Source organism: Pteronotus mesoamericanus, unplaced genomic scaffold, assembly GCF_021234165.1.
Source record: "Pteronotus mesoamericanus isolate MK-2021 breed Mesoamerican mustached bat unplaced genomic scaffold, CSHL_Meso_final scaffold_1135, whole genome shotgun sequence".
Taxonomy (NCBI): Eukaryota; Metazoa; Chordata; class Mammalia; order Chiroptera; family Mormoopidae; genus Pteronotus; species Pteronotus mesoamericanus.
Window position 1 is genome coordinate 119352 of NW_026555300.1, and position 11238 is coordinate 130589.

Below are 11238 nucleotides of genomic sequence, written 5' to 3' on the forward strand. Positions count from 1 at the left end.
CTGAGGACCCCAATGTATGCCGTATTTTACCACGTATAATGCGCACTTTTTTGCCCAACTTGTTGAGGGGAAAATAAGGATACGCATTTCACACGGGTAGTACTAATTCCGTATCTATATAAATGTTCTTAATTCTTTTATTTATGTTTCTGCATTAAAACTGTGACTCTAGGAAGTCATGATGATATCCATATGCAAAATGATACCCTGGAATACCAATCATTGGTTTTGTTTCTAAAGATAAATAAATAATTGAATTAAAAATTCAAACGAAAAATTTTTTTCTTGAAAGTTCGGGCCAAAAACACAGGTGTGTTCATTGCATGCAGCAAAATACAGTACTTTTTGAAAGGACACATTCAACCCATAACAACGTGTGTGCTCTAGGTTTTAGAATTCCCCATCACTCCCTATGGGTTCATTGACATGTGGCTTGGGAGCTAGTAAGGAGCAGGTAGCGTGTTTCTGGGGAGCAGAGGGGTAACTTTTCTCTACCCCAGAATGCACAATCACATTATAAATGGACTCGAGAGCAAAGCTGTTATGTTTCCAAACCTTTAATTCCCAAATCAGACCACAGTGAGGTCAGACCCAGACGTTCTCCCCTCCCGCTCCCCTATTTCTCCACATTTCAGACGAGTCAGAAGAAGGCTCTCCCCTAGTCTGAAAAATGAATAGGTCCAGTTCCCTCCCAACACCCCCTGACTTCATCCCCCCACCCCTAGTTACCCCATCAGGTCCCCAGCAACCTTCCTTGGGGACCCTCGTTTGCGAAATGCTTCTCCCCACCCCACCCCCAAGCGACCCAGATTCCGCCACTGAGGAAAACATATTTACAGAGGGGAAAAGATGAGGGTGTGAGAGACGGGTCTGTGCAAACCATGTGGGCCCCACAGCAAACAAAACAGTTTCTCCAGGACCCGGGGTGAAAGATCTTGAAGGGGCAAGGGATAAAAAAGAAGGGTTTGGAAGGAGCTTCGAGAAAACACAAGGGTGGCTCTAGGTGGCCCTGTGCCCTTGCTTGGGACAGAGCGAACCCCAGGGCCAGGGTGGCAGGGTGAGCAGGAGAAAGCAGAGGCCCCCCAGCAGCAGGACCAGGCTGGCGCCCACACCGCAGCCCAGAGACCAGGAGTACTCGTAGGCCAGGGCCGGGGCCGGGGGAGGCTCCGGGCTGACTCTCTGCAGCAGGGCTCGCACGGAATGCCGGAACACCTCCAGGCTGACCAGGAGCAGCAGGCCTGTGGGCAGAGGAGGGACGTGTGCTCAGGCCCCTAGGCATCTCCAGCTTGGGTCTCAGTACCTCCTCCAATGCACCCCATCACATGCTTCTCCAACAAGAAAGTTGGGGAGACACCCAAGCACCCTCTCGTTCATTCATTCAACAACTGTTACTTACTAAACACCTATTACATAGCAGATGCAATTTGGGAAGCTAAAGAGAAAGAAGAAACAATAACTGTTAGAGACAGAAGGTCGAACGGTGGGTGCCAGGGCTGGGAGAGGGGAGCAGGAGTTGGTGTGGATGGGGACTGCGTTTCGGCTGGGGAAGATTAAAAGGTTCTGACACGGCTGGAGGTGAGGCTGCCCCAGAGTGTGAGCCTATGCAATGGCGTAAAAATGGTGGAAATGGTAAATTTTGTGTGAGGTGTATTTTGCCGCTTTAAAAAAGAAAAAAGGAACCCCAGGAATCCAGAATCACAAAAGTCAAATTAGGGCTCCCTCGAGGCTTTTGTAGAGTGATTGCAGAATCTAAAATAGTCAGCTTGAAGAAGTGCAGAGTCAAATGATGGTTTCCAGGGGCTGAGGGTGGGGGAAACAAGGAAATGTTTGTCAAAATATGCAACGTTTCAGTTATACAGGGTGAGGAAATGCTGGAGATTTAACGTACATCATGGAGACTACAGATAATGATACTGTGTTGTCTCTTTCAATTTGCCAAGTATATAGATCTTAATGTTCTCGCCACACTCAGGAAAAAAAAAAAAAAAAGGAACCATGTGCCCTGTGAGGTGATGGATGTGTTTACTAGCTTGATTGTGGTGCTCATTTCATGATGTATATGTATATCAGCACATCACATTGTATGCCTTACATTTACACAATTTCTACTTGTCAATCACAACCCAGTAAAGCTGAAAAAATAGTGACGGTGGATCACAAAATGAAAATAAAGGCAGTCAGGGCCCTGGCTGGGTAGCTCAGTTGGTTAGAGCATTGCCCTGATATGCCATGGTTGTGAGTTTGATCCCCGGTCATGTGTGGAACATACAAGAAACAACCAATGAACGCATAAATAGGTAGAATGACAAGTTGATGTTTCTCTCTTTCTCCCTTTCTCTCTCTCTGTCTCTCTCTCTCTCTCTCTCAAATCAATACATTTTTTAAAAGTTTAAAGAGAAAAGAAAGGCAGTCAAGTCACACTGTAATACAATTTGATTTTAAAAAGAAAGAGAAAAGAGAAAAAAAAGAAGGAGCAAGATAGACCAAGACCCTGACCTCATGGAGCTTATATTCTACTTTGGAGGAAACAGGCGGTAAACAATGTCTGCCAGAGACAATGAGAAAGTATCAAGAATGAAGCATGCAAGTGTGTTGGGAATAGGGACAGGGGACTGAAGCTCAGCTTCCGCCAACTGCAGCCCTTCAGAAATGGTGACTGTATGGGCCAGACCTTCTGATTTTTCAAGAAGAGCTAAAATTTCTAAATGATTATGACTTTTATGGGAATTCACCCAACCTTCCTGTACGGGCTCGGAGAAATCTTTACACACTGCCTGCCAAGCAAAGCCCATTAAGGTCCATAGCTGGCCTGCTGGCTGCCAGGTTGCAACCTCCAAAGTACACACGTGAGAAGACAAGATAATTTCAGAGACTGATGCAGGGTGGAAAGAGATAAAAACAGGGAGATGGGAAGGGGAGTGGCATCCAGGGGTGGAGCCAGGGCTTTAAATAGTGTCACCAGGAAAAGCCTTTTCAGCTGAGACCCAAACAAAGAATAAAAAGAAGCCGGTCATACACAACATTAAGCAACAGCTATCCGCCGCAGAAGGGGCGGCTGGTGCGAAGGTCCCCAGTGGGATGGAGTACAGTGTGTTTGAGGGAAAGAAAGAAAGAGAGTCAGTGTGAGCAGAGCAGAGAGGGAGGGGAGGAGGACAGTGGTGGGCAATGCAAGTGCAGCGGTGGGCAGGGGTCAGACCACACAGCACTATCTGAAGGGCATCCATAGTCATGGGTCCCCGCTGCCTCCCCTCTCAGATGCTGGAGGCTGCCCCAACCTCAGTCCCTGACCCTCCTTCCTCTTTGCCCTCTGATTCCCCCATGGTGTTTAATCAGGGGCCGGGGGAATGTAGCCTGGAACCTGTGTGCCATGGTTCAATGCCTCTCTTGAGTCTTTCATGGCCCAATGCAGCTCAGCATGAGGACACTGGACGTGGAAAAAAAATAACTGGATGAAGAGGCATTGTCCAGTCTCCTTCATTCTCTTACCAGATCTTTCTCTCTCTTTTCTTTTCTTTTTTAGAGAGAGAGAGAAATTTATTTTGTTGTTCCACTTACTTATGTATTCATTGGTTGATTTTTATACATGCCCTGACTGGGGATCGAACCTGCAACCTTGGTGTATCAGGTTGACGCTCTCACCAACTGAGCCACCCAACCGGGGCCATTGAACAGATCTTAATTAAGCTCTCACTATAGAATATATACATGAGACTGACAAAGGCCCTATCCTCCTGGTGCTTCATCCCAGGAGAGAGGGACAATAATCAGGTAGATGTGTGGTTGTGGGCTGACTTGCATCCTCCCAAAAGCTCACGTCTTGGAGTCCAGGGCCTTGGAATGAGACTGTATTTGGAGATAGGGTCTTCGAAGAAATAAATTAAAATGAAGTCATTAGGGTAGGCTCTCATCCAATATGGCTGCTGCCCTTAGGAGAAGGGACTAGGACACAGACACACACAGAGGGACGACCACGCGAGGACATGGACAAAAGGGCCGTCTACAAGCCGTGGAGAGAGGACTCACAAGGAACCAGCCCTGCTGACACCTTGAACTCAGACTTTCAGCCTCCAGGACTGTGAGAAAATACATGGCTGTTGTTTAAGTGACACAGTCTGTGGTGCTTTGTTACGGCAGCCCTAACAAACAGCTGTTTCTATAATTAATGCCCTTTCAATCCACATTAGAAAACACTTGATCCAATGAGAACGATATTCCACAAGGTGCAGCATTTTTTTTTTTTTCTGGACCCTCAACTCCAAGAATGCAACAGTCCTTGCACACCCCCGGTCCAAATCTAAACAAGTGTTTGGAGACCCTCCCATTCCCAGCCGACAACAGAACTTAGAACTCTCATAGCTGAGCCTCCTACAGCCCTTGTGCCCCACAGCATGCAACAGCGCTTGGAGGTCCCACATCCCAGCATGCAACAGTGCTTGGAGGTCCCACATCCCAGCATGCAACAGTGCTTGGAGGTCCCACATCCCAGCATGCAACAGTGCTTGGATACCCTACTTACCAGCATGCAACAGTTCTTGCAGACCATACCTCCCAGCATGCAATAGTTCTTGCAGACCGTCCCTCCCCGCATGCAACAGTGCTTGAGGATCCCACCTCCCAGCATGCAGTTTCCTCAGTCTCCAGGCTGCCAGCCCTCACCTGAGAGGCCGAAGCAGACAGCTCCAACTCGGAGCAGGAACTCTGCGCCTTTGCTGAGCACCATGATGATGCAGAGGCACCCCAGGGCCAAGACTGCCAGGCCTACCACCGCTATCACTGCAGCTGCCAGATTCACCTCTGCAAGGAGGGAAGGGGAAGCAATGGAGAACATGGGATGGAGGAAGTGGGGAGAACTCCCTGACAGGGACCCAGAACCAGAAAAATGGGAGATTCAGGATCAGAAAAGACTTTTCAAGTAGAAAATCATCCAGGCCAATGATTGACTTATACTGTTGAAAGAAATACGACTGAGACAGGACCAGTTATTTGCCTAAGGTCACACAGCAAAGAGGGGCACAGACAGAGCCAGAACTAGAAGGAGATGGGGACTACCAGTGACCACTTATGATCGGGTCACCATCTGTCCCCAGGTCAGGAGACAGGCAGTGGATGTGTGCATGACAATGTAGGAGGTACGTAACCGTGGAGTGATCCAAGTCCAGATTCTCTCTGGCCACGTCCCAGCTGGAAGATTCTGGTAAAGTCACAGAACCTCTCTGAGCCTCAGTTTTCTCCTGCAGAAAACCAGGGTCAAAATCCCTACTGAAAAAAGCAATCCTATTGGATCAGGCTGTTGTGAGGACTAGAAGCCGCCGGTGGACAGCGCCCAGCGCAGTGCCGGGCGCCCAGCAGTTGTCGCGTACATGCGCGCTATGGTTATTTTACCATCCCAGAGAGGTATTTGGACACGTCACGGTGATTTGTCCGAACTCACTGAGCATCCAGACAAGAGAGAAAGGAGTAGAGAGGGTAAGGAGCCAGTGTTCACTGAGGACCTACTGTGTGCCAGACGCCACAGTGTCTGCCTTAGCTGCATCACCTGACTAAATCAGATACGATTCGTGACGGGTTCACAATTCTCTTACAGGTGGGGATACTGATCCTGGGGGGTGATGAAGGGGCTACAGTTAGAACAGAAAGGGAAAAGCCTTACGCGTTGACTTGTCTAGTCTGGTCACCACTGGCCCCAAGTGGCCTTTCCATTGTAAATGGGTTGAAATTAAATAAAATTTAAAATCGTTTCTCAGTCACGCCTGCCACACCCCAAGTGCTCAGCAGCCACATGGGAACAGTGGCTGCCATATTGGCCAGCACAAACACAGAACATTTTCATTCTACAGAAGATTCTATACGAACACCCGTTTTCTCATCAGGGGGTTAAGATAAAGCCCCTGCCTGCAGGGTGTGATAAGGATGGAGATCTTATCAGCGGGACATACAGCACCATGCTTAGCATGTGGTAGATGCACACTCATGAGATGTCAAAGTACCATCTGCAGAGAGGGGCTGTGACTTGCTCGAAGTTCCATAGCGTGCGGCAAACGCGGAGCTGGGGCAGGAGGGTCGGGCACTGGGCTCTGGGGAAGGAGCCTGACTTCCCTGCCACCACCCTCCCAAAGGCGGGACCTTCCAAGGACATAGGAGCTGAGCCCATCCTGGGCCAAAGCAGAGAAGAGCACAAAGTGACCAACAACTCCTCTAACATGGTCAGCGTGTCCCTATCACCAGTCCCCCGCAGAGGGGGACGTTCTCACCTTTCTTTGTGGTTCTCTGGAAGATGCGTGCATTCTCCCCAGTGGTGAAGAATTTAAAATAGGTGCAGTTGGCTTCTGTGGGAGCAGGAGAGAGAGAGAGAAAGGGAAGTGAGGACATGGAGGTCCCTCGTGTAAGGTCAGGACTGGGTATGAAACATAGCTCACAGTAACCTAAACATACGGCATTAGCACCCCTGACAGAAGAGAAACATGATGCTCCGTGAAGCCACCTGCTGTCACACAGGCTACCCAGGGGCTGGGATTCCAATGCAGAGACTTGAGGTCCAGAGCTGATGCTGTGAGTGGGCTGTTGACCTCCCAGAGACCTCTGACTCTTCCTCTGTTAAATGAGATAACAATCTCTTTTTTGGCTCCATCTACGGGTTTGTTGAGAGTCAAGTGGTGTTAGAAATGGATAATCGCTTTATTCAGCAAAGGACACCAAGATCCAGGCAACAGAAGGTTAACAGAAGAAATTCTTATCTCAGAAAGGATTCCCTAGAGTACGCAAAGGAGTCCTGCAGGCTGGCCAGAAAAGAGAGGTGACCCAGTTGAAAATGGGCAAAGAATATGAATAGTCAATGCACAGAAGAGGAGGCCTGGATGACTCACAAGCACGTGAAGAGATTCTCCACCTCACCAGGGGTCGCAGAAACACACCTCTAGTCAGCAGGGTGATGCCACTTAAGAGCAATTAGATTGGCAAATATTAAAAGGATAATATCAAGCACTGGTAGGATAAGAGGAAGCAGCTGGGAGTATGAACTGGTACGGGCGTGCTTTGTTCTATTACACTTTGAAGATGCTGTGTTTTCATCAACATCAAGGTGAGACTCTCCACCAGCTAAAAAAAACATTACGACTCACTGAAGGCTCAGATGATGGCTAAAATTTTTTTTTTTTTAGCAATAGAGTCTTTTTAAATTAAGATTTGTACATTTTTTTTTTAGACATAATGCTATTGCACACTTATGGACTACAGTAGAGTGTAAACGTAACGTTTATGTGTATAGGAAACCAATCAATTTGTGTGACTAGCTCTATTGCTCTGGGCTGGACCTGAACCCATGATATCTTTGAGGCATGCCTGTGCTAGTCTTTGTGGAACTCACGCGGACAGACTTTATGAGTTGAAGTACATTCATACCCTATAACCAGCCATTTTACTTCTGGGGATACATACAGACAAAAACCCTATGCAGGAACATATATGTTTACAATAACAGGGAGTCAGAAGACTAACAGAAAGCAACCTAGAGATATTTGAGAAGAAAAAAATTAAAAAGCAGGAAAAACCTACAGCCTGATATAATTTATGTAAATTAAAACACCTACAAGTCCAAAATAACACTATATATTTTCCAAGTGGAAAGACATATCCATGGATGCATATCAAACCCATTAAAGAGATGAGTTGGAAAGAAATGAAATAAAAGAATAACAATGTTAAATAGAGCAGAAGAAGGATCTTGCAAAAGCTGGTAATGACTTTGTGACATCACCTGAAGAGCATGATTCATCCAAATTTCTGTTTTTGGGTCCAAGAAAAAGTAAACTTTAAAAAGAAAAAAAGAAAAGCAAGACCAAAACTACTTTCCGAGCTGCATTTTAAAGCCAGAACCTCCTGCAGAATTCACCTTGCCCAACTTTCTTGGTCTACAGATGGGGAAACGGAGGCATGGAAAGGGAGGAGAGAGGTGGAGAATAAGAAGGGGGAAAGAAATAGAGGGGCCAGGCAGTCTGAGGAATGGGAAGGGGCTTTCCAGACTGAAGGAGAATGTGGAGGTAACATATGCATTGGGTGCCTCTGCAGCGCCCGGCTCTGTTCCCGGTACTAGGCCTGCACTAACTCGCTCATCCACGTAGCAGCCCTGCGAGCCGTTCTTATTGCCCTCATTGTACTGAAGAGAAAAGGGAGGAGAAGAGATAAACGGAGTCAAGCCAGGCGGGACACTCCCCCTGGGGGTCGGAGGGAAGCAGGAAGACATGAGACGTCCCTTCCGGAGCAGGGACAGTCCTCACATTTCATGCAGCAGAGTGGAGAGGACCCTCCTGTTAGCAGTCAATGGGGAAACATGGCCAACAGCCACGAGGGAACTGGGAAGTCCCCCCAGGCGGGCGTGGTGCCTCGTTCTGGGACGGTGTGAGGTGTCTGGCATCCCATTCTGGCTACTCATAATCTCGGACATCTTGTCTCTAGCCCCAAGGGATATGGCACCTCCAACTTGGGAAAGAGTGGTCGAAGGGTCACCTCCCTGCAGCCCCCGTGGAATGCCCCCTGATAGGCAGTGGCATGTGTGGGGTGTTTCTGAAATCGTGAAAGAGGCGTGACATCCTCTGAATGGGGTGACGGTAATGGCTTTGTAACACGGTGGAAGTTTTTTTTTTTTTTGACCAACCAGAGGACAGCAAGAGATGTGAGGGACCCCATCGTTTGCAGGGTGGTGGGCCGGGCCCTCCCCTCCAGTGCAGTGAGGACCCTGGGGACACCTCTGCGGACTGGTGAGATACAACATAGTGGAGCTGCTAAGGACAGAGATGACCAGGGTTCAAAGCCCATGTGAGAAGCCTGGGGGCACCAGCAGAGCCCCTTGCATGGTAAGTACCTGGAACAGAGCCGGGCCCTACAGAAGCATCTAATATTTTTATTACCGGGGCATCCCATTTGACAAAAGCTTGGGAACTTCCCGCCTGAGGATCTGGGGGGCCAAGTAGTAGCCCACCTGCACAAGCGAGGTATTAATCTGGATGCTGGCTGGGCGGGAACCTCAGGCAACAGGGATGCTGCACATCCCACTCGGCTACCCAGGCCTCGGCTCATCCTGCTTGGGCCCCCTGGGATGCAGGATTCCTCCACACCTGGGGAAGTAAAGCAGGAGGGGAGGCCCACTGCAGCCCAGAGGGGCAGGAGGTCTCTGAGGGGTGTGGAAGTTACAGGACAGCCTTCGGACAGTAAAGAGTGTTGGCGATCACGCGTGTAAGGTCCTGAATGGGCGCAGAGGGGAGGCAGATAGTCTCCTCCGGTCGGCAGAGGTGGCGTGAGATCTGGTGCCCAAGGCGGGCAGGGTGTCCCCTCGATAGAAGCAAAGGGCACGGCAGGTACCTGCCAGGAAGAGTGAGAGGCAGGGGGTGGCTCCCTGGCATTGTTAGGGCTGAAGAGCTGCTCGGTGGGGAAGGGAGGGCGTGGGGTGCCTGTCAGAGAAAACGAGCAGGGTGGGGTGGCCAGCCTGGGCCTTTGGGGGTGAGAGGGTGGGACCTGAAGGGGAACATTTCCCAGGAAGCCGGGGGGCTGCCCTGGGGTGTTGGGAGGCGTGCGGTGAGAACTCCCTTTGGTGGAAATCAGTAGGTGGGAACAGGCATGGACTCTGCTTGGGGAGAGGGGGGTCAAGGCGGCCTGCCTCCCGGGGGCTGGGGGCTGGGGGTGCAGGCTGTCCCGGGGGTGTGGGTGTTTCTGGGGCACCCAGGCCATCTGAGGGCACAAGCCGTGTCTGGAGTCACAGTCTGGGTGCCGGGACCTGGGCCATGGGTGGGAGCACGCGTTTTCTCTACGCTCTCTCAGGGGGTGCAGGCCGGCCTGGGGAGGCAGAGATGCCTGGGACCACAGGCTACACTGGGGTGCAGGGGCTTTGGAGGTCGTAGGATGGTCTGGGGCACAGGCTGGTCCCAGACGACAGGCTGGCCTAAGGGTATATGCTTTTCTGATGCTAAGGCTGGTTTAGGGGTACAGTTGACCTGGGGGTACAGGCTGGCCTAGGGAACAAGCTAGTCTGGGGTACACACTCTCTCTCTAAGCCTCTATGCCTGGGGCAAGGCCGCTGGGAAGCACAGGGTGGCGTGGTTTCGGGCTGATCCCGAGGGTGCAAGCTCCCTCCCGGGGGCGTGGGCTGTCCCTGGGGCACCGTTTCCTCCCACCCGGGCTCTCTCGCCGCCTGGGGTCCAAGCCTGGGGGCAGCCTCACCTCCGGGCAGCTCGGCGGGGCCGCACGTCTCCCGGCCCGCGGGCACGTCCGCCTGCCACAGCCGCTTGGTGCACATCTTCCACAGCCCCAGGTGGGCGGCGTCGCACACGGCGCTGCCGTTGGCCTTGAAGGTGTTGAGCTCCACCCAGAACTCGGTGCCCACGGCCAGCACGGCCAGCGTGGCGCCCACCGCGGTCAGCAGCAGCACCAGCTTGATTTTCCCCTCCTGCTCCGGCGACAGCCCGGGCTGGCCCTGCCCGCGCCCGCGCCGCCCGGCCTCGGCCCGACGCCGGCTCTCCTCTTGCATTAAGAAGTTGGACCACATCATCGTCCGGGGCGGAGGAGACTGAACTAAGAGGGCTTGGAGGGGGCGGGGGTGGGGAAGGCGGGGGGGGCTTGAAGGGGGTGCGCGGCTGCTTCCACTGGACTATAAAAAAAGGAATTTCTGAATCTCCCTGCAACCTCCAACGGGAAAGCCGAGGGGGCGCCCGGATCTCAGAAGAGAAAAAACAAGACCCGGCCTCCCCCGAGGGGCAGGGCCTGGGATGTCCGCCGAAACTCAGCCAAGACGAGGGGACCCGGGGGGAAACCAAGGTCCCCTGGGGTCCAGAGATAGAACTTGGGTGCCAGGGAGGGGGCCGGAAGGCTCCACAGGCAGGGGCAGATGTCGCCCACAGCTCTAGGGGGCTGCTCCGGGTCCCCACCGGGCTCAGAGTTCGCGGTGCCCAAGAGAGGAAGCTGAGGTCCTGTGTGTTTGAAAGGAGGCCCTCCCGGCGTCTTGCGGGCTCGGGGTCTGAGGAGGTAGGAGCTGGGTCCCCTCTGGGGCTTAGGAGGGAGATCTGAACTTCTTCTGGGTCTCAGACAGGCAGTGGGACCCCCGCCCCGCAACATTCACAGAAGGAAATAGCAGAGTCTGGCTGGGGTTCAGAAAAGGGGGCTTGGCTGGGGCCCTGCTGGACTTCAGAGGAGAGAGATCAGAGGTCCGCAAGGGGCCCGAGAGAGGGGCCCGATGGCTGAGGGACACGGCGC

At 51.7% G+C, this 11238-nt stretch overlaps 1 protein-coding gene across 1 annotated transcript; it reads right to left on the reverse strand.

The window, feature by feature from the left end:
• Window positions 1-825: 825 nt before the first annotated feature.
• Window positions 826-10548, reverse strand: CACNG6 (calcium voltage-gated channel auxiliary subunit gamma 6). The gene is made up of 4 exons (XM_054587248.1): window positions 10210-10548; window positions 6252-6326; window positions 4657-4794; window positions 826-1238 (listed from the first exon to the last, which is right to left on the reverse strand). The coding sequence occupies exons 1-4, from the start codon at window positions 10535-10537 to the stop codon at window positions 1000-1002; spliced, it is 780 nt and encodes a 259-aa protein (XP_054443223.1). The 5' UTR covers window positions 10538-10548; the 3' UTR covers window positions 826-999.
• Between the last annotated feature and the right edge of the window lie 690 nt (window positions 10549-11238).